Source organism: Vespa crabro, chromosome 2 (genome assembly GCF_910589235.1).
Source record: "Vespa crabro chromosome 2, iyVesCrab1.2, whole genome shotgun sequence".
In the NCBI taxonomy this organism is placed as follows: domain Eukaryota; kingdom Metazoa; phylum Arthropoda; class Insecta; order Hymenoptera; family Vespidae; genus Vespa; species Vespa crabro.
Genome location: NC_060956.1, coordinates 14,487,317 through 14,514,738, shown reverse-complemented (window position 1 = coordinate 14,514,738; position 27,422 = coordinate 14,487,317). Strand labels below are relative to the sequence as shown.

General features: G+C 40.9%; 2 protein-coding genes across 2 annotated transcripts; one reads left to right on the top strand and one right to left on the bottom strand.

Annotated features, from left to right (window-relative positions):
• Nucleotides 1-281: 281 nt before the first annotated feature.
• LOC124421530 (homeobox protein Nkx-2.4) lies at nt 282-23,988 on the bottom strand. The gene is made up of 4 exons (XM_046956801.1): nt 21,465-23,988; nt 19,353-19,654; nt 8,623-8,709; nt 282-3,645 (listed from the first exon to the last, which is right to left on the bottom strand). Exons 1-4 carry the CDS (start codon nt 22,330-22,332, stop codon nt 3,301-3,303), a joined length of 1,602 nt encoding a protein of 533 aa, XP_046812757.1. The 5' UTR covers nt 22,333-23,988; the 3' UTR covers nt 282-3,300.
• Nucleotides 23,989-24,759: 771 nt separating this feature from the next.
• LOC124421531 (28S ribosomal protein S5, mitochondrial) lies at nt 24,760-26,776 on the top strand. The gene is made up of 6 exons (XM_046956802.1): nt 24,760-24,971; nt 25,058-25,153; nt 25,226-25,573; nt 25,645-25,875; nt 26,010-26,209; nt 26,279-26,776. The coding sequence occupies exons 1-6, from the start codon at nt 24,902-24,904 to the stop codon at nt 26,672-26,674; spliced, it is 1,341 nt and encodes a 446-aa protein (XP_046812758.1). The 5' UTR covers nt 24,760-24,901; the 3' UTR covers nt 26,675-26,776.
• The last annotated feature ends 646 nt before the right edge of the window (nt 26,777-27,422 follow it).

The window sequence follows — 27,422 nt, the reverse complement described above, 5'->3', positions numbered from 1 at the left end:
TTTGAAAAATTACAAGAAATTTAATGAATACAGTTTTATTTTCCATTATTATTATTATTATTATTATTTCTTTTTTCTTTTTTATTTATTTATTTATTTTATTTTTTTTAACTCGATCAACGAAACAAATTTTGTCATCGACTTAAATAATCTCTTTTCTTTTCTTCTTTTTTCGACGAATGCTGTATGTATTTATATGCGTATGTGTAAGCGCGCGCGTGTGTGTATGTGAAAGGATAAAAGGTAATCAACTTGGGGACAAAAAGAAAGGAAACTTAATATTTTCGATGTTTGCATAAGTATCGTTTTATTAATATCTCTGTCGTTTATTTACAAAACTTTTTTATAATAATCTCTAAATCTTCATCACCGTCACACCTTCTACTTGCTATCATCGATCGATGTGCCTTTTACCTCTTTTTTTTATTTATTTACTTATTTTGTTTTGCTTTGTTTCTTTGCTTCATTTAAATCAATTATCTTAATGTCAATAATGCTTGTTTTCTAGCGTTTTTTGTTTTTATTTATTTATTTATTTATTTATTTTTTTGTTTTAATTACTTTTCATTAATACAATAATAAACTTCTCATTTATTTTCTCTTTCTTTTTTTCTTTCTCTCTGAAATTCGTTGTTACAATGTGCAAACGACGCGCTTCCGTAAGTCGATTTAAAATCTTTACAAGAAAAAAAGTTGGAAAAGAAAAAATATCAACTCTGTGATGCACCGCGAAAGAGATAGTCTCCCCTTTTTGCATGCATGTATGTGTGTATCCGCGCATGTGTGTGCGCGCTTGCGTGTTTGTATGTGTGAATGTGTATGCGTCTCTTTCTCTCTCACGTGCTTGCTTGCTTGCTTGGTTGTTTGCTCACAAGCATACAATTGTGCGTCTGTATGTAAAACTCTGTGAATGTATGTACGTGTATGTGTGTTACGTATGTATGAGGGACCGTATATTCTTTGTGCGCGCGACCGCACGTGTACCTATGCTCCCTAAGCGTATATTTACATTCGCCTTAAGTCCTCATCTGTGACCTCGTTATCACAGTACGTGGCACGAACGCGAAACGTTCTCGTCCCCTCCGCTTTCTCTTCTCCTACTCTTTCTCTCTCTCTCTTTCTCTCTTTCTCCCTTTATTTCTTTCCCTGTTTCTTTCTAGTCTCTCGCGTTCGCTAACGTAAAGAAGAAAAAGATGGATTTTTGTCTTTTTCTAGCTTTTTATCTCGCGTACGTGTGCTTTCACAAGAAAAAAAGGTGGAAAAGGAGTATTATCGTGCGAGTTAGTGCGAACATCTCTCTCTCTCTCTCTCTCTTTCTCTCTATCTCTCTCTCTCTCTCTCTTTCTCTCTATCTCTCTCTCTCTCTCTCTTTCTCTCTCTCTTTCTTCATTTCTTTCCTTCTTCCTTTCTTTCTCTAGTTTCTATCGACGCGGTCCGTTGAAACGAATAAATTATATGTATCTACTGCAGAATCTACGCGATTTCCTTCCCTTCTCTTTCTCTTAGACAGTAGTTGCTGCGAGCATGTGCTTTCAAGGGAGAAAGAAAAAGGGAGAAAGAGGGGAAGGTAAAGTGTGAAGTAGACGCGATTCTAAAGAAATCCCTCATGGAATAGACATATTCAGAATCGGTTGCGTCAAGCTTCATCGAATAAATTCTCGTGCGACGGCCACGATCGACGTGACTTAGTCGCTTTTAAAAAAGCTTCCCTTCTACCTCTGCGAGAACATTTCTCTCCTTTTTTTTCTTCTTCTGCTTCTTCTTCCTCTTCTTCTTTCTCTTCCTCTTCCTCTTCCTCTTTTTCTTATTTTTCTTCTTCTTCATTGTTGAATTTCGTACGGTCGAACTTTCGAGGAATAATGTCTCGAAAATATCGACGTCTTGATTTCATTGAAAAAAAGAAAAAAATAATAATAAATGGAGAAAAATTATCTTTACGCGAACAATTCTCGATTAACAAATAAATTAGAATGGGCGTAAAGATTTGTATTTTTTTTTTTTATATGGGAGAGGGGTGGAAAGAAAATAAAAAACTATATGTCCTAGAATTTTATACAGATTGTTAGCGTTAGATGGGGATCAATGAACGCCAACGGTTAACTCCACTAACGTTGAGTGACAATCAAAGCAAATTTGGATTTCAATTAGATCGACTCGATTAGCGACACAAAGCAGACGGGTTGCGTTGGCAACAGGCTCGTGGGGACTCCTGTATTCACCGATACAACAATGTTGAACGAATGCGTCTCGCGTTCCGCGTTCGGTGAAATCGAGTCAGTGAATGTGCGCCGACACTGGGTGTACGGTTTCGCGTAATTGAAATCGATACCTTCGTTCGTGCCTTTGAGACAAGTAAATTGGAACATTGCGATATAAAATGGTATGTTCTTTCTTCTCAGAGTTTTGCAAATCTTCTTTACGAAAAAGGAAGTTAAATGGAAGGGATTTTCTTTTTTCTTTTCGGGGAAAAAACAAAAAAAAAAAAGAAAGAAAAAACTTTTGATCTTTCGTTAAAGAATACGGAGCACTTTTGTTTACATCTCCGATTTTATCAGAAAGATTAAAAAACTAATTTACGCTAAAGGATAGACTCTTAAAATTAAAATCCTTTATCGCCGATTGAAAGGTCGACTTGTAAGAAAGCTTCTTTTGCGACGTACACGTAAAAACGATGACTGATTGTTTGCATTCGCGTCTAAGCGAAATTTACATTGCTCGTCATCGCCGAATATCTCACATAATCGACGAACGATCGATGGCCGTCTTTACGAGATCGCCGTTCGATCGAACTTTGGTGATGACGCACGTGAAATCGTTGATAAGGTAGGCGTAGGGTAAAGTAAACGATTATTAGATATTCTATTCTGTTTGTCCGTTCACTCGCGCGTTTTTCGAGTCGGCGTTTCTTTTTTTTCCACTAAAATCACCATGCGACTTTAACGTCCGATAAGAAATAATTCGCGCACATCCTCCGTTCTTAGATCATTCCCGAGAATATTGACGAGGCAAAATCGTTGAAAAGGTCCTTGAAGAGCGGGCCGCGAAAATTGTATGTCTTACGTCTACTAGACTTCGTAAGGAAGGCCATAGCAGAGTTGGATAAAAAAATTACGTTGATCAGGAATCGATCGAGGGATCGATCGATATAAAAGACGATTGCTCGCGGTCCGTTCCATTCGTCCTTTAGTTGCTGTCGTCGGGAATGGAGTACCAGGCAGCTGCAGTATCCGCGGCGAGGGTCCATGGGCCCGTAACGGAGGGATTGGCGTAGGCCGCGGCCCCCGCCGCGGATGGCGCGCACTACCAAGCCCGGCTCTGCAAGGGTAGATAAGCGCCGCACTGCGGTTGCTGCTGCTGTTGCATGCTCTGCTGGGCTCCCGTCCGTGTGTAAGAGCAATGCTGGAGGCTCTGACTGGAGGTCATCACGTGACTCACTCCCACCACCGAATGATGCGACACCGAGGAGGAGGCGGCATGGTGTGAGCCGTGGGGACTCGAGGCCGCCGTCATGTGGGGTGCGGGGCTCGCCAGGGCGGCGCTAGGCCCGCCGCGGCTACCCTCGTTTCCGCCTCCGCCTCCGCTCCCGCAGGGCTTTCCGTCCTTCACCAGTACCGGCACCGCTACCCGCCGTGGTGAGCTCGCGCTCTGAAACACACGCGTATTGTCTTTTACCACTTGTACTCTTCTTCAACCTTCCAACAACCTTTCTCTATCTATCTATCTATCTATCTATCTATCTATCTATCTATCTATCTATCTATCTATCTATTGCGCCCATTAGTATCCCACAACGGATAGCTAACCGACTAATTCGAAATTCAGCGAACTGAAACCTCACCTCGCGAACAAACACTACGCAGCGGAACGCTGCTGCTACCGTCGACCGCCTCTACGTTTTACGCTTACCGCTAGCATGCCAAACAGAAGCCGAAGCGAGCCAACAACCGAGTACCTGCCGAGACGACCACTCAGCTGTATCAACACTCGCTACACGACATTCCTCTTCGATCTCCCGGACGACCAAGCTACGCGCTTTTAATAATATAATCGCTCCAAAAAATCAAGCTAAAACTCTTTTTTCTCCTTCGTCCATATTTTCTACTCCTCTTCAACGACGACCGATCGAAAACTTCCATTTGTATCGTACCATGAAATTTACGTCGTGATAGGAAGTTAAGTGAGAGAGAGAAAGAGAGAGAAAGAGAAAGAGAGAGAGAGAGAGAGAGAGAGAGAGATAAAAAGAGAGGGAGATAGAGAATTACGAGGTCGATAGGAACCTCAAGAGCCCCGCTACCAACTTAGCTTGGACACACGTTGAACGTTACGACGTAAGTGCAGGCATGCCCATGCACTTCACGCTGACAAAGTGACGATTACGTTAAACGCATGACGGTCCGCGCGCGCGTCACGCGTCACGCCACTTTAGCCACTTCAACGCGCGTTAAACGATTTCCGGCGAAAATAGCTCTGCTTAGGAGACGAGTAGCGCTAGAGACGGTAAAGAGAGACAGACAGACGGACAGACAGGGAAAGAGAGAGAGAGAGAGAGAGAGAGAGAGAGAGAGAGAGAGAGAGAGAGAGAGAGACAGAGAGAGAGAGAGAGAGAGAGAGAGAGAGAGAGAGAGAGAGAGAGAGAGAGATAATGAGGCCCGAAACTGCGACGATGAGCGACTACTGATCAACGGGAAGCAATCGTATTTTCATGATCGATTTTTCACACGGGTGAGAAAATGAGAGCGAATGAGCTATCGATAACTTTAAATATACCAAGCTCCTCTGTAGCTATCGCGAAGAACACGCACTTCTTTCTTCTTTTTTTTTCTTTTTTCCCCAACAAGTCGAACCATTTATCGGAGATTCCAGACGAGGAAATGTGTTGCAGGGAAAAACACTCTTCGTGGAAATTGATGTAATTAACTAAAAGCTACCTCCTCGGTTGCGTTGGTAGACCTCCACCCAGCCTTACCCTACCTCACCATCCCTCCATCTCGGCTCTTTACAGAAGCTTCGACCGAACAAAGAAGGCGGAGGGATATTAAAAGATTTCTACCGGGACCTCTCGTTTCCGCGACGAATGGAATTCAATGGGTTCTATAAATGGGGAAGTGGTTTTTAAATCTAATAACTGCTGTTTTACCGCACATGTAATTACATTAGACGGTCCACGATCTCTACAAAAGTGCCTGCTCGCCACGAAATCTTTCTCTCTTTAAAAAAGATAACCGATTCGTCAAGTCATTATTATTTTTATCGAACAATGTCTCCCATCTCTAGTCTATATTTCATCCAAACTTATTGCTTCCAATATTTAGAAATCTATTCGAATAGGAAATAAAACAAAACAAAAAAGAAACTAGATCGACGATTTTTCGCACTAAGAGTTGAAGGGTGTCGATCGATGTGAATGGTCGTATTGGTAGTCCCGATTCGCATCCAGGTGTTGCGCGTGACTGTACCAACGGCAAGATGGCGACCGGCACTCGAGAGCCCGTTTCCGCGCACCCCTGCAGGATCTCCCCACCCCACCCCTCACCTTTCTCTCTTTCTATCCTTCTCTCTCTCTCTTTCTCTCTCTCTCTCTCTCTCTCTCTATTTCTCTTTTTCTCTTTCTTTTTCTCTTTTTCTCTCTTTCTCTCTCTTTCTCTTTTGCGCTCGCTCGCACAGGCACTTGAAATTTTTTACCGCTACGAGGGGAGAAAATGGAATAAAACGAAAAAAAGAGAAAAATCTGAGCCCGACCGACGGCAGTATACCGCCGCCATAGCCGCCACCACTGGTGCCGCCGCCGCCGCCGCTGCCACCGCCGCCGTCGCTACCATCGACGTTACAGCGGCCTTTCTATCTTCTTTTTCCACGCCGCACATTTTAGTATAGATTCCGCTGCGCTTTTTTCTGATTTTCTGCATTTGAAGTAATCGTTTAAAACTATACATAAAAATATTTCACGTATATTTTCTTAACATAATTTAAAATTTGTGTGATATATTCTCGTTCATTTGATTCTCGTCGAATTAAAATACATTCTTTTTCGGATACTTTTTGTATCTTATTATATTATTTTCTTTGAATTCCCCAATAATAGATAGTAATAAACTCGCGTTGTTCAAATTATCCCCTTGTAAAACGTATCTATTCTTCGCTCTATGGTATTCGCACCGGTAGAATTATTCGATTGTATACAACCGATTACATTGTCGATGCTACGGCCACGCCCGATGGTCTCTTTCTTTTTCTCTCTTTGCTATAGAATCTCTACGTCTATGTATGTCAACTACGTACGTGTACATGTATACGTGTGCGCGCGTATTTGTAAACTATTCGTTCGTATGGACCCGTTCGATGTAGCCGCGGAGGCGGTTCTGCAATTACACGTATCATCGAGCCAGATCGAGATACGAGCGCGAGTCGTTGGGTAGGAGAAGGCAAGAGTAAACAAACTGTGAATCGAAATCGAGTCGGACAAGAGAGAGGGAGAGAGAGAGAAAGAGAGAGAGAGAGAGAGAGAAGAGCGAAAGAGAAGAGGGGAGACAGCCACCAAACGTTTAGAACCCACGGGGTACGAAAAACTAACGAGTAAATTATGGGGTTGTTGCTCGGCCTTGCGTGCTCTAACTAGGGGAGAAAGAAACGATAGATAGATCGGGTCAGTAGATAACTTTCAGCACCATTAATACTGTATAGATGTTTACTGCTCGTTGGTGACAATGTCGACTCTATTGTTACATTAAAAGGAAAAAGGCTCCGAACATTTTAAGGTTTTACCTAAACGAAGGAATGGATCCTAAAAGAGACCAATAAATTGTTTAAAATTTTCTCTTGCTATTGTATTAGGATAGTATTTTTTAAGAATTTTTTTTCTTTTTTGTGAAACGAATTAATTATTTGAATGAAGCAGAGAACATCGACGATTTATAATCGATAAAAAACCGGTTATTATTATCTTTGTTTAATTGCAAATATGATACATATACGGTATCGTATACTGAAAATATTTTTCCGAGTTATTCCCTTTGTTTTAATCACTTCGTTAACGCTCACACGGGAAACACGTTATTTTTGTAAAATCTGCGAGGATAAGCGTCACTTCATATCGAAGCGATACGCGGCTGATAGGAAAGAGGATTTTTATTGGACGCCTACTACTCTCCCAACCGTTGACTTTCACAATCGCCATCGAATTTCGATGAAAATCGTTTTCGAACTTCTGGCTCATTGGTATAGAAAACTATATATGCATACATACATATATACAGAATCATACGAATCTACCTATCTACCTGTCGCATATCTATCCTAAGCATATTTTTAGATAAAACAAAAAATGAAGAAAATAAAAAAACCTAAAACGTTCGTCGATACGAATTTGTTACCGCTCCATTATTTTCTTCGAGCTTGCCGTTTAGCATGACACGTGCGAACAACGTAATCGCTTCGTCAATTACGTTTTACCAGCAAACGTAACTGCTGACATTTCGATGGACACAGATGTTAAAGAAATATTGCAAATCATACCGCCTGTTTATAGAAAAATTATTTGACAATAATAATTTCCAAGCCAAATCGCATGAGTTGCATCGAGAATGAATCTTTTATATCCTAGTAATACCTACTACCACATAAACACGCATACTCGACTGAGCTCGTGCTAGAAATTTTATTCCGAGATAGCGATAGAACGATTTGATTTTAACGCGCGACGAGAAAAGATTTTCGTGATCCCGCATACGTGAAGGAATAATATATTCAAAGAGGAATCTTCGTATATCGGGACGATCGCAAGGCTCTTTTCGTTTCTTTTGAATGTTATTCTTTTGGAGAAGGGGGCAACCGATTCGTATTCGTTGATGCGTACAAGAGATCGAGACAGGGCACGTTTCCAACTCGCAATCGAGATATCTCTTTAGGATATCGCGTCTTTTCAAGCGTCGATTACATGCAAAATTGAACGATTGGACGAAATATTAGACTTTTGGTATCTACGTTTTCTATTTAAAAAAAAAAAGAAATCATTTTCTACTTTTCTCTCTCTTTCTCTCCTTCTCTCTCTCTCTCTATCTCACTTTTTCTCTCTCTTACTCTCTCTCTCTCTCTCTCTCTCTCTCTCTCTCTCTCTCTCTCTCTCTCTCTCTCTCTCTCTCTCTCTCTCTCTCTCTCTCTGATGCATGTGTTTTTTGCAGGGCGAAGTGCAACGTCATCGCTCGTAAATTTTGAATGGCATAACGAAATGAATGCGGAAGCGCTTCGAGTTCGCCGAGTGGTCCCCTCTTGAAACGGAAATATAATGCGAATACCCGGATTTATATGGCGCCAAGTATTTTTCATTTAAAGCTGTTTCATCCTAAAGTGCTCGATATTTTTGCCCAATGCGCGTCTCTGTCGCGTTATACGGAAAATTGTTTTTTTTTCAAAGAGCGATCCATCGAGAAATAGGTAAAAAATATATCGTCGAAATTAACCGATTGATTTCGAACGAAACGAACGATTACAATTTTTTTTTTCTTTGGTTTTTTCTCCTTTCTCTGTTCTCTGCTTTTTTTCTTCTTTATTTCCCTTCTTTTTTTTCCTTTGGATCCACTCTCACATGTCGAGAAAAAAATATCATAAAAATATTTATTAACTTACCTGATTTTGAGCGTTCTGTTCGGCCATCGCCTTTTCTTTGGCTTGTCTCTTACATTTGTATCGATGATTTTGAAACCAGATTTTGACCTGAAACAACAAACGAAATTTTACTATATATTTATATATTAAATTTCATAAGAAAAAAAGAAAATGAGATAGAAATGTCCGTTTTTATATTATTTTCACTATATATAATAATCTCGTGTCAAGTTTGTGACGTTTCTGAGTAAGTAGATACACTTTTCCTGTCCCTTTTTCTCTTTTTTCTAGATTAAACAAGAAGAGCACGTTTTGTTGGCGCGAACTGTCGTCAGGTAAGGAGCACGATGCTTTCGTAAGAGGGAGCACCCTTTGTAGAAAATACTTTAAAGCGTACCATAAGCGTCCGTGATCCCCCAAGTCCTATAATCCATCTCGTAAGTCTGTTATTTCTACGAAAGAGATTTAACATTCGAATATTGTACGCGAAGCAAACTCTCTTTCTCGTTTTTACGCTATAGTTCATCATTTTTCTTATATGATTCAGAGTAGGATCATTTGGGGGGGAAAAAAACGAAGAAAAATAATAATACTTTTATAGTAATTGAACACGATAAATATCTATAAAAAAAGAAGTAAAAGGTAAATAATACTTAGAAATAAAAAATATAGTTTATCATTTTTGATAAGCGTGTAAAATTAAAATTATTTTCCAAAGAAATAAAATATGTATATATTTTTTTATGTTTAATAATTGGCTGAGATTAGCCGAGAATAAGCATTAAAAAAGAAAGAAAAAGTATAAAACTAGTAAAATAAGAATAGCTCTTGCATGCGTGTAAAGAGAGATCGGGTCCGGGCATCTGCTTATGACAGGATCGCCTTATTATAATCCGTTCTAATGCTCAATGTGGCGCATTACGCGCCCTGCGTTTCAGGGACGTCCTGATCACGTTTTTCGAAACAATGGACTCTCTCGCTTCTCCAACCATAATCCTCTCCTCTTTCGCGCCTCTTTGAAAGCGAAACAATGCGCGACATTATGAAAAAGGCGATAAGCGGATAATCACCGATCAAAAAGAAAAAGAGAGATGAAGAGAGAGAGAGAGAGAGAGAGAGAATGATATGTAAGTTAAATAAGTACGATACAGAATCCGAATGATACGCGTTTGCGAAGAAACACGAGTATTATATCTTTTTCTTTCTAATCGCTAATGGATATTGCTTCATAATTTGAATAACGTAATGTGCTATAATACACGTCTATTGTATATGCATCTCGTGCGTGTTACGTAGAACATAAATCTTTCATTTATTCCTTTGTTCCTCTTCCTTTTTCTTTTATTTTTCTTTTTTCTTTTTTTCTTAGGTTCAAGCCACGTGACATTTTCTACGAAGAATATAATCGCTAAGTCATTCTCGAATCGAAAAGAAAGAATTTTAACTACGTCGAACATATAGTATTAAACGTCGGCGATCGGTTTAACAAAATTCATTTTTGTTAGAAACACGAAAGAGAAGAGAACGGCAAACGAAGGTACGTCGTAATTCCGTTAAAATACCTGGTTCGCGCGACGGCAAGAAACGGGAGTCTGCACGGTGGTATCCACGTGAGAACGAAAGATTCGAAAGATGGACGGGGAGAATTGTTATTTCAAGGGAAAGGCCCGTCAGTCAGTCTGTCCGTTTGTCCGTCAGTCCGTTTGTCTGTACGTTCATTCGTACGTTCTTTCGTTCGTTCTTTCGTCCGCCCAGCCATTCCTCTGGCCGTTCATCGCTCCCGCAACGATGCGGTGTGTAAACAGAGAAAGTTGAACGAGATAGGGATATAACTTGTGTGTACGTAGGCTACAGGGAGGAGATGAGCGTGAAAGAGAGAAAGAGAAAAAGAGAGAGAGAGAAGAGAAAAGAAAAGAAAGTAGGGACGATCGCGTCCAGTTTCCAACGAGAAACGATTCAACGTAGTAGTATATACCAGAGCTCGAAACGATTTCGTTTCAATTTCAAAAGTACATTTTACCATTTCTAAGCACCATCTCTTTATCGCTCTTACATTTCGTGTTATATTTTCTAACAGGATATTCTCTATGTAGGAAAAGAATTTATTTATTTATTTTTTATTTTTAAGAAAAAAAAAGAAGGTGTTTCTCTCACGAGGAAAGAAAGAAAGAAAGAAAGAAAATACTTTTTAAGGACACAAGAGCAGCACTTGTGTGACCCTTTGCTTGGAAGCCCTCGTAATATCAGGGTTGCGGGAGTTTTCACGTATGTTTTTACGTAGTCTTTCGTAGAACATTACAAGTAACAGTAGCAGCAACAGTAGCAGTAGCAGCAGTAACAGCAGTAGCAGCAGCAGCGGCAATATTAGTAGGAGGCTTACGTAGAAGCGAGAAAAGGGAGAGAGAGGGAGAGACCTTATCTAAAAGCCACAAAGAGGTGCTAGACGATGGAAGTACCTCTCGGTGCTCCCGTTCGTTAATTCCTTTTCCACCGATAATCCACTCGTCGAAGGTCGTCGAGATTTGGCCAAGAGCAGCGAAGGCAAAAGGCAGCAGCCACTGTTGGCAGGAGAAAACGACGCCAGCAGGAGGAACACCGTACCGACTTGAAGAGGTCGATAAACACGCGTGGCCCACTTACATTCGACTACTCGTATGTACAACGAATGTCGGAAGAATGGAATACGAATATATATATATATATATATATATATGTATGTATGTGTGTATATATATATATATATATATATATATATATATATATATATATATATATTCGTAAAGGAAAGATATCTATATCGAAACTTGTTCAGTTTTTTGAGAAAATAACGCATTTTATCGTTTGAAAAAGATTCTATTGAAGTCACCTTGTGAGGGTCGAAAAAGGATGGAAACTTGAGATGATTGACTCGAAAGGAGCAGTAAAACACTCATTTTCCGGCAATTAGTTTGAAGCCCGCCGGGCAGGTTCGTTTCGGTGGTAAGAAGAAAAACAGCATCCCTCTTTCTCTCTCTCTCTCTCTCTCTCTCTCTCTCTCTCTCTCTCCCTCTCTCTCTCTCTCTCTTTCTATCTGGTCTTGAAGAGACGAGCCTTTTTTTACCGAAGACCATCACAAATCTACGGAGGCGCTTTTAGAAGGCGTTTCATTTACCTACCTGTGCAAAAGTTAACCCGCAAGTTAATCGGAAGTTAAAGCTAAGCCCCCCCGTCCCGTAGTCTGTGTTAAGTAAACTCGCTGTCGGACCCCCCGTTGCTCGACGGTGCCCTTTTTGCGCTCTCGATCCGCGCGCACGCCGAAGGTAAACACAAGAGCCCGTACGAGTTTACTCGAGCGTACCTAAACTTTTCATCTTCTCTTCTTACCATCGCTACGTTTTCGTGTCAAACTCTAACGTTTCTTTCTTTCTTTTTTCTTTTTTTACCAAGTTCTTCTTCATAATACTTTTTCTTTTTTCTTTCTAACAACATACGTAGGCAGATATTCTACCTGTTTTTGCATCGATGACAACAATCAATCAAGATGATAGTTAGATAATAAAAAGTTTCTAGCTTTCAAGCTTTCAAGCTCGCTGTGGCCGTGTCCATATGTTACATACTAACGTAGTAGGTATATGTTAGTTCTCGCCCGAACGAACATAACTCGCAGAAGCCACGTTATATCCCTATGTAACTCCATTGTCGTTGGCTAGGAACACAGCAATGAAAGCATTTTAAGGGGACCGGTGCAATGGACCGTATCTCAAGGAGCAACCACCGTCTGTCTAATTCTTCGAATATTAGCGGTTTCGGGTTCTCGCCCAATAAAATAACTTTTCTCTTACCCGTTTCATCGATCGATTTTGTGGTTGGATTATTTTTTACGAAGAGAGTCATGATAAAAAAATTATTATTATTATTATTATTATTATTATTATTATTATTATTATTATTATTATTATTATTATTATTATTATTATTATCATTAGTAGTAGTAGTGGTAATAGTAGTAGTAGTAGTGGTATTACTATTATTATTATTTTGTTTTCTTTTGTATCGTTAAAACTCTTGGATGTTTCTATTGGAAAAAATAAATCGCCATAGATCGAATGGCGATAAATCTCGATGGTGGTTTATCGAGTGATCCATAGAATGACACGAGATATGTACTCGTTCATGAGTTGCGTCTGCGTCCCGTCGATACGAGTAGTACAGGTGCCGTCGAGTAGTTGTTAGAGCTTGTGCTCGACGATAGAGGCAAGGTCGTGCCCGGAGAGGGGTTGCTTAAAGTGGACGATTGATCGAGTTAGCGTAACGTCATTACGGGAACGTACATTCGGGGGTTGACGCGAAACGGCCAACATAACCACCGACACCGCTACGGCAGCACCCTTCATCCAAGTTAAACTCCTCGGGCAATTTCACTCCGCAACCAACTTTCGAAGGATTATCCGGGAGAAGCCTCGTTGAAGCTTCGTTATAGCGTCAAGACTGAGACTCGTATTATTCTCCTTCTTCGAAAGAACTTCGAATGATGTGATTTTTACCTACGGCACACCTTTCAAGATGACGACGATTAGGAATAATTAAAAAATGAGTAATTCAAGAAGTTTCGAAAATTTACAGAGAAATATGATATACGGTTATTGGGAACGAGAACAAACGAGAATAGCTATGGATATCATATTGGATATAAGACGAGGGAAATACGGACTTAAATGGCATTTGTGCAAACGAAAGTCGAGTGGTTAGATGCCCTCTGTGTTTCCTCTCGTTAGGAGAATATAGACGAGCAGCGATGAAGTTGCGAATACCGGGGATCAACCAACGTCAAATTATGATTAAAGCTGTTAATTGTCCCGTGTTGACCCTGCTGAGTGGTAGCCCGTGAGCAAACACGCTTCTACCTCCCTTTTGTTGTTTTAACTCAATGCCATTGGCCGGGATGACTTACCGATTACCCGCTGGGACTTTTGACAAGCAAGGGGTCTCCGAACCGACTTGCTTCTTTCTTTCGACGTTACAGAAAAGGATTCGATATTTTTGAGGGATCGATAAAAAATCCATTTTATTTCTATTCACCTTTCATTTGTAAGATTATTATGCCAAAAGATTCATGAAATCAGTTTTAAAAAAGGAATTATCGAATAATGGCCTTGAAACGTAGCTTGAATAAATTTTTAATAAAATTTTAAATCGACCATTCTACGAGTGGACGCAACGATAAAAAAGAAAAAAAAAAGGAAAAAAAGAGAAAGAAAGAGAGAGAAAGAGAGAGAGAGAGAGGAGAAAGAGGAATGCAATTACGGTGGCCACATACTGCCGGTATGTCTACGCCATAGTCGAGGTAGTCCTCTTCCCCGACCGCAAAAGCCAACGACATATTCATGCGTGCGTTATTATGCGAGGGAGCCGTGAGTGCACTCGACGAATATGCGCACGCGTTGCAGGACGTCCAATTAAGCGCACGCATTTCACCACCCAAGAAATTTTCATTTCGTATCTCTCTCGAATTCATCGTCGCGTGTGACACCGTTTCCGAGATGTGATTTTTTTTAATTTTAAAGATCGATCTTTCTTCTCCTCTCTTCCTTCCTCTCTCTCACTCTCTTTCTCTTTTCTCTCTCTCTCTCTCACTCTCTTTCTCTTCTCTCTCTCTCTCTTTCTCTCTCTCGCTCTCTCTTTCCTCCCCATTCAATTTTACTTCCATTATAATTCCATGACAAATCTTCTTTCTTTGATACAAAGAAAAGAGAGAGAAAAAAAATAGACAGTATTCTGTCGTAAACATAAACATTTCCTCGAGTTGGAAAGACGTCTGAAGATGATACATACCTATACATTTACATATGTACATGAAATATAATAATTTTATTTATAGTTATCGAATAAATTTTCTTTTGTCAACAAATGAAAGATTCCTTTTCTTATAAAACTATGATAATATATGTTATCGTGATGAATGCAAATTTTTCTTTGAGTAGAAAAAAAAAGAAAAAAAAATGATACCACAAATGATATTAAAATCAAATTAAAGTTTTTCTTTCTTCGTTTATACTTAACTAATTATGTCAAAATGTTTGATAAGAAAGTTATCGAAAAAGCTTTGTCTCCAAAAAAAGACGCGAATCGTCCTGTTGGAAAGTCGTTAAAAGCACGCGCGTGATGTATATGTAGATTGGTATATAAAAGATATCTCGTCGTTTGGCGAGTCCTTGGCTTCGCGCGTGAAAGGATCCCTCCTCATCCAACGGGAGAAGGATGAAAAAGAGGACGTATTTGGATTCTACCGATCGAATCCTTCTTTACGCGGATCTTTACAGGCACACGACGAGCGTGTTTGCACGGCATTGAAACGGAGCACGCTTTCCTCTCTTCTCTGGACTCGATCCCTCTTCTGATACGCACAAGGGTGGTTTCCAGACATAGCCTTATACGTGCGCGCGCTTCATACTAAAAGAGAAAAAGAGAGAGAAAGAGAGAGAGAGAGAGAGAGAGAGAAAAAAGAGAGAGAGGAACTCTGGTGGTATGCAAACCCATTATTATGATTACTATCCTCAAGGCTCAATCGCGCGAACGATCCTCGCGTTTTTCCGACTCACCCTACAACACCCTTTGCCTTCTCCTTTACTTTTTAGTCCCTCTTCTACCGTTTCTTCTCTTTCTACGAGCTCTCTATCAACCTTCTTTGTCTTCCATTTATCTTTTTCTTTCTTTCCTTCTCTTCCTCTCTTTCTTTCTCTCTCTCTCTTTCTTTCTCTCTTCCCTCCTACTTCTCCTTCGTTCTCTTCGTGCTTCTCTATTCGATTTCAATGACTTCGCCTCGTTTCTCGACGAAAACATAATAAGGATGTAACACGTCGAGTTTTGTTTATTCATACCGTAGAGATTTCTTTTTTCTTTTTTTTCTTCTTATAAAAGGGGAAAAGGTAAGGGAATGCAAGGAAGGATTATAGAAAATAGCAAAAGTTAATATCGATTTTACGAACTAAACTAGGAGAAGGTTTGGCCTCAGAGAAATTGATTTGACGTACATATAGCGTGTTAATTCTCGCACAGTTTGAAATCTTTTATCGCGGCAAATTTGTTTTTCCTTACGTACAGACTGGTACTACCGCGAGCAAAACTTGGGGCTTTTATTAATGTTACTTTTGTTCATACCCGTCGCGCTGTTGCACTTTAATTAATGTCGCCCTTTCGTTTACCAGCGGCGGGTCTAAAAGACCCTCGACTTTTCGCTATATTTTTTTTCCCGTTTTCTTTTTTTTCCCTTCTTTTTTTTCTTTCTTCTTTTTTTCTTTTTTCTTCATTTTCTGTTCCTTCTAATTAATTTTTCTTTCGTCCACCGTTTTTCCTCCTTTTTTTTCAATTTTTATTTCCCGATTTAACGAGATCTGTAACTATCGTGGGTTTCACTTGAGTGCCATGTTAAAATTATAAAACGTTATGGTGGACTTCTAAGATGAAAGAAAGCTTACGAACTTTAAAAAAGATCGAAAAAAAAGTTTAAGAGCTAAGACTTCAACGTGAAAACGCTAATCTCCGAAAATTCCTTAAATCTTAAGTATAAAATGAATTACATAAGAACAAATTCTTCTTGCTACAAAGTAAATATTCAGATATCTCTCTCTCTCTCTCTCTCTCTCTCTCTCTCTCTCTCTCTCTCTCTTTCTTTATGTGTGTGTGTATGTGTGAGTGTGATTTAAAATGGCGATAAATCGATCGGTACAATTTTTTTCGACGCTTTGAAATAGAGAAGAACGAACGGGGTGAGAGGAATGAACGGGGAGGGTGGTCCAAAACGGAGGTAGCGTAATTTGCCTCTAATGCGGCACTCGACGGAGAGCAGCTGGCTCGCCGGCCCTCTGCTTTCCATTCGCCACTCGGCCGCGCAACAGTAGCGATAATACTAACAATGCTGCTAACAATGCCAGGAGTGGCCGGGCATTGTAACAATAGGGGGCTGCACTTGGAGTAACAATGCAAGCGCAAAATGGAAGGACGCATCTGTGTGTTCCGTGTCAAAGAGACGCCAATGGAGAGAGCGAAAGAGAGAGAGAGAGAGAGAGAGAGAGAGAGAGAGAGAGAGAGAGAGAAGGAGGAGAGAGAGAGGAGAACGTAAGAAGAGAGAGATGTTCTATGGACTAGGATAAAAGAAATATGAAGAGAAAAGGAAGAGTGCGAAGTCTGCGCGTAAGCTCGGAAAGGGGTGAGTGTAAAAGCATTTTCTAAATCTCTTTCTCTTTCTATTTCCCTCTTTTTCCTTTTCCTCTCTCTTTCCTTTTTTTTCACTCTCTATTCGTATTTTATATTTAAATCAGACGCGAAGAAATATTTCGAAGTGAGTCATTTGAAACTTTCTTCAAGTCGGATCTTAATTTATTCGTATCAATCCGTTTTTTTTTCAAATTCACAATTAAACTTAGTAACAATTTGTTTGACTCTTCCGCATATTCACAATATAACTTTGTAGGTAGATTTCAAGTAGTCCTGATCGTTAGTAAGTACTCACTAGTGCGTGTTGCCAGTTTTTGCGAGTGAGTTTATACATACATGCAGAATACGAATCGTTACTGTGGGACGAGCCGCTCGTTTAGCTTCTATTTGTCTCCAGAAGTTCAAGAGTCTGTTCTATATACCTACGTATAATATATAGATGTGCACAGAGCGAAAGCGAGAGAAGGAGAGAGGGAGAGAGAGAAAAAGATATATATATATATATATATATATACACATATATATTTATATATGTATATGTATATAAATCCAGCAGCTCCCAGTCTCCGTCGTCTCCCTCTCATCCTATCCTACATTTAACTCATACATCACACGGCAGAGACTTTCTCTGTCCCTCGGTAGTGTTTTCCTCATGGCCTTCATGGCCGCCATTCACGGCTACAGCGAGATCCGAGTGCCATCAAGAGAGTCTGAAACTCGTTAACGAAACTTATGTACCATCGTTTCAAGCATGGTACGCTCAAAATCCGCGCTTGATTGCAATCAAGCTTCTTTAGGTGGTTCCGCTCTCGATCGACTCGCAAGCCAATAGTTTCCAAAGTAGAACTTTGAAAACGGCACATCGAGAGATGTCGTCTATCGTGGTGAACGCACGAAATTATTTTCGATTGTATCGTTTCTCGAATGAACAGAAATTCGAATTTTGACGATGAATTATGAAATCGAGTGAAAGAGAATATGAAAGAATAGAGGAAGGATTAAAGATAAGATATCCATGTTTGGTTTCTAAACATTGCAGATGATCGTAAGAATTGCTTTCGGCATCTTAACATTCGCACATTGGCGGATGAACGAGTTGGTCGTCGCGTCGGCATTTATTAAAAGGATCGTGGGTAGGCCGGAGATCGAGCGACAGACGGAAAGGAGAGAGAGATAGAGAGAGAGAGAGAGAGAGAGAGAGAGAGAGAGAGAGAGAGAGAGAAAGAGACAAAGTACAGACGGAACGATAGACTGAACGAGGGGAGAGCCCGTTTCTGCATGGCACGAACGCAGGATGCGACCAATGAGCTACGCAACAATTATTTATTGTTGCCAGACTGTCGCAACGACGTGATCGACGACGACAACGGCAAGCAGACCTGTCTGTCCAATGAAGAGAGATAGCTCTTTACGATGGGACCATAGTAATCGTCATAATTCGTTTAAGTTTCTTACGAAGATTAAGAAAAAACACAAATGAGAATCCTATTGAGAATAATAGGAGGCAAATAGGCTACGAAATCGATTTCCTAAATCAGAAAATATGTTTTACCATCAATCGATCATCTTTCCGACGGAGCCTTGAATTACTATTTTTTTCCGTAACTTTTCTCTCGCATGCACACTATGAATTGTACGCTTAATCCAGTTAGACGATGCAGTGTCAAGAGTTTTTTTCTCGATATAGGTAGGTAGAGCAAGCGAGTGAGTGAACGAGTAATATAAAGAGAGGGAGAGAGAAAGAGAGAGAGAGAGAGAGAAAGAGAGAGAGAAAGAGAGAAAGAGAGAGAAGAACGCCAAGAGATTTTTCTAATTAGCAGCAGTCAAGTTTATCGATTCGTAGAGGTAGGTACTCACACGACTCGCGCGTCCGACGACTAGGTATACTTCTTTGGCAGAAGTTGCCTCGTAATTCTCTCTGTCTCTCTCTCTCTTTTTTCTCTTTCTCTCTCTCTCTTTCTTTCACTCTTTGAGGGAGAAACAAAAGGCATCGACGGAAAGTACGAGAGAGCGTGGCACGGCACCCACGCCTCCCGGAGGTCGATCGATCCGATCGGAGAAGAGGTAGAGAGAGAGAGAGAGAGAGGCGTGCGCGTACTTGCAGCATCAACCACCTGGTTGCGGCAATTAATCTCCTCTCAGCAATTAATCCTCGACGCGGTGATGTGCCTATACGTTATAGGCAGTAGGTATGCAGTTAGGCGCGCGGTACTAGCGTAGGTACGTAAATAGGTAGGTAGATAGGTATATAGAGGTATGTACATACATGCGTACGTTGGTACCTTGCTCGAGAATCATGTCGTATAGGTAGCTATGCGTAGTTCGAGTCGAATCGAGCGGAATATATCGGAAACCAAGGTATAGATGAGGCGTCTTAATAACAAAAAGTCCTACATTTTTTTACATCTTTTCTTTGGAAATTTTTATCAAAGACATTAAAGTAAAAAAAAAGTGCTAAGAAAGAAGGAAAGAAAAAGAGAAAACGAGAGAGAGAGAGAGAGAGAGAGAGAGAGAGAGAGAGAAAGAGAACAAAAAGGATTTAAAGAATAAGTACTCACCTGCGTTGGCGTGAGATGAATGAGGGAAGCAAGATGCTCCCTTTCGGGCGCGCTTAGGTACTTTTGCTGCTTAAAGCGCCTTTCGAGCTCGTAGACCTGGGCCTGGGTGAAGAGAACTCGACGCTTCCGCCTCTGCGCGAGGGGAAATTGCATCGTACCGACGCCCATGCCAACGTTCATTCCGACGCCGACGCCAACGCCCATGCCAGAGGATTTGGTAACGTCTCCCATCGACTGGCCCACCGAGCACCCGGCCACATTGGCCCCGGCGCCCGCCGCCGCGGCGCCCATTAGCCGCGAGACTGCAAAACATATTGGAGAAATCGAGGATAAAACTTTTTCAATCGATTTCTTATATAAGCATATCATAATAAAATTGCTCTCTCCGATAACGTTGCTTTTTTATCGGTCAATCTTTAATAAAATATCGAACTATAATACAAATTTGTTTTAGAGTAGAATTGAAAGAGTATTCAATGAAAAATATCGAAAGGTTGAGGAGGGTCATCGTTCTTATGATCCTTCGTTTTAATTCGTGGAAGGAACAGCGAAAGTGGAATACTTGTAGGAAGAGCCGACGAACTCGAAACCCATGAGTTTCGTGATCGTAGCTACTGAAATTCAACGAGCCGATCGTCCCTCGTCAGTCAGCGAGAAGCTGTCAGGAAGGAACGCGCCACGACCGTTCATCCGTTCGGACAAAAGGAACGATTTCAGCTTACGAAGTGCCGCGTCATCGCGAGAACGCGGGAGGTCCGAGGAGATATCCAACAGGAATTATTATCTACTCTTTGCTCTTATCGAAGGAGGAAGAGGACAACCGAGAAGTGCCCACTCGAATCCAGGAACAAATGACCCTCGAATATGTTTACGCTCAGACATTAAATGTATTTTCATCGCGCGTTTCGCATCATCGAGTTCATCGACGCATTCAAATATCGCAAGAATCCTTCGAAAATACTACAGAAGGAATTTCTCCAATTGCTTTCAATTAGAAAAATAAAAATTCAAAAGCTATAACGCGTTCAAAGCCGTATAGATATTTTCTATCTGTATATGTAATATCGTTGCGGTTACTGAAACGCGATTGAAATCGTGGAAAATGAACGATTACGAATAAACGGAGAAACTATCGACAAGCTCATATTTTTTAATTCTTTTTTTCACGATGCAACGATGAAAGGCAGCTTTTATCCTAGACCCGATCGACACCGAACGAGAACAATGGAAACACAAAAGTAGTGACTGACGGGTCGGTGGATGAATGTTTCGGTATAAACCTTCTCCTATAGGAAAGATCGGTGTTGACGAACGAACAACGCGTTCGTAGAAAGCTCGTTGGATAGATCGACGTTTTAAAATTCGATCGACGAGATGTAGGTTTTGTTTTTTCTTTCTTCTTTCTTTCTTTTTTCTCGATAAACTTGATAGAAATTAAAGGAATATTCGTGCGCCGACTCAATTAGATATACTTACTTTCGAGAAGGTCCATCATATATTTGGGTTTATAGGAAATCGAATTTCGGCGAGATGTGCTCGAGGTACGGTATCCTCGACTTAAGTCTCCCTTTTACTCGAGGATACCGGAGCTTATTTGTTTAACTAAAATCTCCCATACGCTCTTTCACTTCTCGATAGGCAAAGATCGATAGGAAGGGTCGCTTGGCTCCCGTTAAGCCGAGACGAAGAGAGTGACGTGTACGAGAGAGAGAATGAGAGAGAGAAAGAGAGAGAAACGAGTGTCCGAAGGACGATGTCCTTAGATGCTAAGAAGAAGAAGAAGAAGAAAAAGAAGAGCAAGAACAAGAAGAAAAAGAAAGTTCTTTTGTGAAAAACGAAATTCGTGGATCGTATAAAGCTAGTCGTTATTTATTTCTTTGCGCGCGATTTCGTAGTATTTCAGTCGTCGGTTTTAGGAAATACGAGAAAAGGAAGGCAACGAAGAGAAGAAGGAAGAGAATGGACTTTGAAAAAGGACACCGCATGCGAGGGAAAATATAATATACTTAGGTAGGTACGTATAAAAGAAACAAAACAAGAAAAAGAAAAAAAGACGTAGGAAAAAACATAGGAAAAAACTTAGGCATACTATTATCTATAGTAGGTACTCACTGGCAAAACGGGGATCGTTGGTGGTCGGCGGTGCCGGTGCGTACCAAGGATGATGATGAGTCGAAACGGCGTGAGATCTCATGGGGTCTGCAACAGTGGCGGTACCGGCGACGGTTGGGCCGGCATGATGATAAGGTGAAAGTTCGGCGGTACAGTATTGATATTGCGAGGTGAGCTGCATCGTGGCGTAAGGATTACCCATGGCGGTCATACCGGGTGTCCCAGCGGCGCTCCCACCGGCCGCACCTCCGGCTCCGGCACCGGCGGCAGTTCCGGCGGTGCCGGCGGTACCGGCGCTACCGTTCCCGGCGCTCCCGGTAACAGGACCGGGCGTGCTACCGCCGGGCGTCGAGCCGCCGTGGAGCGGTGGACTCCCGCTGCTCGCGCTCGAACTTCCGGTGTTACCAGCGACTCTCGCGCCGCAGGCGTTACCGTACGGCGAACCCTGGGGGTGGCTAACAACGCCTACTCCGACGCCGACGCCGACTCCGACCGCCGCGGCCGCTGCCACGAGATCGAACTTTCTATATGACTCCTCCATCGGCGAGAGGATGTCGGTCACGCTGAACGGCGTCGTGTGAGCGCCGCCCCCGGCCTGCACGTGCGATGAGTGTTGCTTCGGCGAAAGACTTATCGCTAGATCGATGCTGTTCAAATCCGGCAGGAGACTCGCCTGCTCTAGCTGCGTCTGTTGTTGCTGCTGCTGTTGCTGCTGTTGTTGTTGTTGTTGCTGTTGTTGTTGTTGCTGTTGTTGTTGTTGCTGTTGTTGATGCTGATGATAAGTAGTCGCATTTCCGCTCGCCTGATTTCCAGCGCCGTTTCCGCTGGCACCGCTAGCTCCGCCGCCGCCGCCGCTGCCACCGCTCATCTCGGCGAGCCCGACGCCGTCAAAGTACTTGAAGCTCGTGCTTCGCGGAATCGTGAGGCCGGTGCTAGTCGCGAAAACGGCGCGACATGAGGAGTAGTAAAAGGAGGAAGAGGAGGCGGAGGAGGAGGAAGCGGAGGATGGATAGCGATCTATCGCGACGGTACCGTAGCTGCTGCCACGCTCGCCGGCGGGCAGCGGCTCACCTCGGAGGCGGTAATCCTCGCGGTAATCCTCGCGACGGTGATTCCTCGCGCGCGCAATAACACGCTAACGGCGTCACTCACTGACTCCTCGGCTCGACACACGGCACATTTTCTTTTTGTAAGCATTCACGACGGCGTTCACCTCTAGGCGCCGTTCACTTCGGCGATGTGTTCACCTTGGTGATATTCACCTCGACGACGACGACGATAATGACATCAATGACGATAGAAAGTTTGCGCGCGGACCGATCGTTGAACGATCGTTTGTTCTCACCGTCGCCATGCCGTCGTCGGCCCTTTCCGGACGACGGATGGCAAACGGTAACGCGAGCACTCGCACACTCACTCCCGATCCGACACAAGGCAATGCGACGGTCGGCGGCCGAGGAGGGAGCAGAGTGACCGGCAAGGCCGGCCGCCGACCGACTGAAATCACTCGCGGCCCTCTTCGAGTCCTTCGACCCTCTGTAGATGTACACCACTCTGCTCTTTGCCTCCACCTTCTTCCTCACTAGAATAGTAGTAGCAGGTCTATGGATGGATAGCTGGTTGGCTGACTGGCTGATTGGTTGGTTGGTTGGATGAATGGATGGATGAATGGATGGATAGATTGGATGATTCTCGCTGGCTAGGCTCGACTTGGCTTCTTAAACTGGCTCGAGCCGGCTTTCGCCTCGTCTTGCCTTGGCACTTTGTTCGTTGGTTCGCTGGCGAGTTGGCTGGCTGGCTGGCTGGCTGGCTAGCTGGCTGGCTGGTTGATTTTCTGGCTGACTAGATGGCTGGCTGGTTCGTTCGTTGGTACGTTCGTTCGTTCGTTCGTTCGTTCGCTCGTTCGCTAGCTCGCTTGCTTGCTCGCTCGCTCGCTTCCTCGGATGGATGGATGGATGGGTGGATGGATGGATGAATGAATGGAGAGGACTGTCGGGTACTCCTGGAGAGGTCCTCACGGCCGCTTAGACCCACTCAACCGGCGCGCTCGGCCGTTCGCGCTCGCTCGCTCGTTCGCTTGCTCGCTCGCACGCTCACACGACCCGAGAGCGGAGGCTCCACAGGCTCTCGCGGAGAACCCGTACGACGACACGATGAGTGGAGTGCCCACTACGGAGAAGTGCCTGCTACCAAGAGTCGTGATGAGATGTCCCCTTTTGCGTGTGAGAGAAGGGCTTCCACTCTCTCTCGGGTGGGTACAGCCGCGCGTGGAGAGGGGCAACCGAGAGACTCTCCGATGTGCTCCTCCATGCGCCCTCCCACCGAGAGAGCTTATTTCTATGTCTCTTATCCTCTCGGCTTCTGCTATTGGTCGCGGATAGTCAAGGGGCGTGCCTAGGAACGGCGATTGGCTCGCTACCGACCACGCCGAGACGCGCGATCATTCGTCGTACGGTACACTTGTGCGTCCCGTTGGTCATTATTTCTCTCCTATCAGCGCATACCATGGCTGATCGAGTCACGCCTTAACTAAACCCCCCCCGTTTCCTCCAACTGAACCACCGCCCTTCCACTTTTCATTCCATTCTTCCTTCCTTTCTTCCTTTCTTCTGTCTGTCCTTATTTCTTTCGAAGACGATCGCGGATTCGGGAAAGTCTGCGGGAAACGAGACGAGGCTAGAAAGGCTCTGATCGTGCCGTCGATAAAATTATTCCTTAACACATAATTTTTTGTGTTCTTCGGTTGGAGACACGTTTCTCCTCTCTTTCCCTCTCTCCTCGGAATATTCATCATGTGTTCTGTATTTTGGAAAGCGAAAGTAATGTGAAACGTGATTTGTGCGTAGTCTTCTATTTGCGCGTTGCTTCTTCGAAACGAATGATAAATACGAACTTGGGATAATCTTAAACTGATATAAGAACGAAGAATGAAGGGTTCGCGATTTTCGACATTGCAGTTTTTTTTGTTTCTTCGGTGAAGTGTTTCGATAGCTCAAAGAATGAATCCGCTTATCAAAAGATCTTAAATCGTTTTACTTTTTTTTTCGTATCTATTTCCAAAATCGTCATAATGACTTTTTCTCAGATTGGAATACGATTTTCTCTTACAATATCTTCCCTTTGAAAACGATTTCTTAGAAATTAATCTCGAATCTTATGGTTCGTATCAGAGCTTAATCTTCGATTATACAAGACAAATTTTTGATTATTCGAGACGATAGAAAGACTAGGACTTCCATCGAAAAAAACAACGCGGGAAAAATAACTTTCTGTTTGATTGAAAATAATTCGTGTTCCAATAAAGCTACCATCGACATCTGTGTGATAAATTGCGCATTGAGCATGTCTTCCAGAATGCAGCACCATCTATGATTCTATCATGTTAAAAGCTATTGATTCTAATTCTTAACCTCACTTTTTTCTACTTCATCAAGGAAATGGCATCTCGCGTATTAAGATTATTTGGAACAATTAATTCTTTAAAAAATTATTATGTCGTGGAAAATGGTATACTTTTTAAAAGTTTTCATCAGTATAGAGATTTTTTTATCTTAGTTTTATAGAGAATATTTACCTATCTTATTTTCTTTTAGGAAGCAAAATTTTTTCTTCCATTTATAAACATAATTTTTTAAAGTCTCATATTCCCTTAATCGACAATACTCGGAGTACGGCATTTTTTAATAAACGTAAGTACTTGTTCCTTCATTTTTTGTTTTTCTATCACGTTTATTTATGCTTATAATTAAACAAATATATAGGTCCTGCTGAACAATTATGGAAAGGTGTAACCAGCGTTAGCAATGCAGGAAAACGGAGAGGCAGAGCACGTGGATTGGCAAGGAAAAAGGATTTAAATAAAGGTCAAATTATTGGCCAGGGTAGAATTCCAATACAGTTTCCTGGGTTAAATATTCCAATTATTAGAGGAAAAGAAATATTGACTCAGAAGAAACTACCAGAGGATCCTGAAAGACAAGAAAAACTTGTTAAATTACGTGATTCTATATCAGTACGCAAATCCATTAAATTGAGTCCTTTGGAACGTGGTTGGACAAGTCATAAACCTGGAGGCATGAAAATAGGTCCTCCTGAACCAGTGGGTGAAGGTAATATTTTTTTCTTTCATTTCTACAGAATTTAATATATACACTATATAACTCAAAATATTATTGTCTAGATACATTTGATGGATTTGAATCATGGGTGCTGGAATCTAAGGTAGTATCCACTATGACTCATAATTTAGGACGTAAAAATAGAATTAGCACAATGGTTATAACTGGTAATGGAAACGGATTAGCTGGATATGCCATAGCAAAATCAAAGGAAATAAAACAGAGTCTAAATATAGCCAAGAGAAAAGCTGGAACCAAAGTGATGTACTTTAATAGATACAATGATCATACTGGTAATATATATTATTACCTTTTTTATATATAACTTTAGGTAAAGTTATATAAAAATTAATAATATTTATATATATATATATATATATATATATATATATATATATATATATATATACTAATTGTGTTTATATAGTGATGCATGATTTTTTTACACAATGCGGAAGGACAAAAATATACGTACATAAGATGTACGAAGGGTATGGTCTCATTTGTCATAGAGTGATAAAATGTTGTTGCCAAGCGATTGGTATAAAGGACATTTATGCTAAAGTAGAAGGTGCTATAAATTATCAAAACATCGTTAAAGCATTTTTGATGGGTCTTTTACAGCAGGTGAAATAATAGAAATTTTTAACATTTTAATCCTTTGTTAATAATAAATTATATACTATATATTTATAGAAAACGTTCCAACAAATGGCGGATGAGAAGCAATTACATTTGGTCGAATTTAGAAAAGAAAACGACGATTTTCCTGTCGTTGTTGCCTCTCCAGCTCGTTGTAGAACAGAAGACGAAATAAAACCAGACGAAATTTTAGATTTTAGTCAATATTTAATGGATGGAAATATTATATTGAAGAAAAAGAAACTTCCTCCATTTTATACTAAGCTTGATTCTTGGATTATACGTCAAAGAAGAATGGAACGTATTAGAAATAAAAAAGATGTTAAATTAAGATTACTTGCAGAATATGGTGTGGTTCGTAGTTTCCTTGCTGATAAATATCCAGAAGCAAGAGAAATATTATGGTCTAAGAAACGGGTACAAGAAGAAAAAGAAGCGAAGGGAGAATAATTTTATAATATTTTTTCAAGATTGTAGGAATCTATTTAGTTGTAAATAAAATGTGACTAATAACACTCAAGAATAAAATTAAAGAATGATTTGAAGAAAGAATCTATGAATAAAATTATAATCAAATGAAAAATTACAATCCCATTTATCCTTTTGTATTATATTATTATTTTCTCTACGTAATTAATTTTTATGTAAATTTTATATATACATTTTTGCAGTGCTAAATTTTGATTTTTATATTGACATTTGTATAAAAAATTTCTATTATTTAAACATTTTAGTAAGTTTCGATACTTTTTCAGATTCATTAAAATTTTACGTTTATATTAAATTAAGATAGATAATTAACATATAAAAGCAAAAATAGTAAACAACAATTTTTTATTTATCCTTAAACCATCTTTGTAACGTAAATATCATGTCCAATAGAATATGAAAAATTAATTAGAGTGTCCAATAGCCAATAAGAATATTCCTTTAAGAAAAATGTTAAGTTCGTTGCGATTGGTTGATAATTATTGATATTATGTTCTTAGTAAACTTGATTTGTGAAATTTTTTGAAAAAATAATCGAGTAATTGCATTATCATTAAATTGATTTAAAAAATAGTATGATTGTGTGACAGATAATATGATCTTTAATTATATCATATATATTATATTAGATATTAATTTTCTTTATTTAATTTTTTCTTACATAAGTATACTCTTAGAGTTCAAATATAGCGAATTTACTAACTTATTG

What these genes read in the sequence shown, in the direction of transcription:
- LOC124421530 (XM_046956801.1), bottom strand. Translation starts at nt 22,332, where the DNA reads ATGAGCGGTGGCAGCGGCGGCGGCGGCGGAGCTAGCGGTGCCAGCGGA. An exon ending in TTCATCTCACGCCAACGCAG is followed by an intron (nt 8,710 to 19,352) that starts GTGAGTACTTAT and finishes TTGTTGTTTCAG; the next exon opens with GTCAAAATCTGGTTTCAAAA. An exon ending in AACAGAACGCTCAAAATCAG is followed by an intron (nt 3,646 to 8,622) that starts GTAAGTTAATAA and finishes CGTGTGTTTCAG; the next exon opens with AGCGCGAGCTCACCACGGCG.
- LOC124421531 (XM_046956802.1), top strand. Translation starts at nt 24,902, where the DNA reads ATGGCATCTCGCGTATTAAGATTATTTGGAACAATTAATTCTTTAAAA. An exon ending in TTATTATGTCGTGGAAAATG is followed by an intron (nt 24,972 to 25,057) that starts GTATACTTTTTA and finishes ATTTTCTTTTAG; the next exon opens with GAAGCAAAATTTTTTCTTCC. An exon ending in TACGGCATTTTTTAATAAAC is followed by an intron (nt 25,154 to 25,225) that starts GTAAGTACTTGT and finishes ACAAATATATAG; the next exon opens with GTCCTGCTGAACAATTATGG.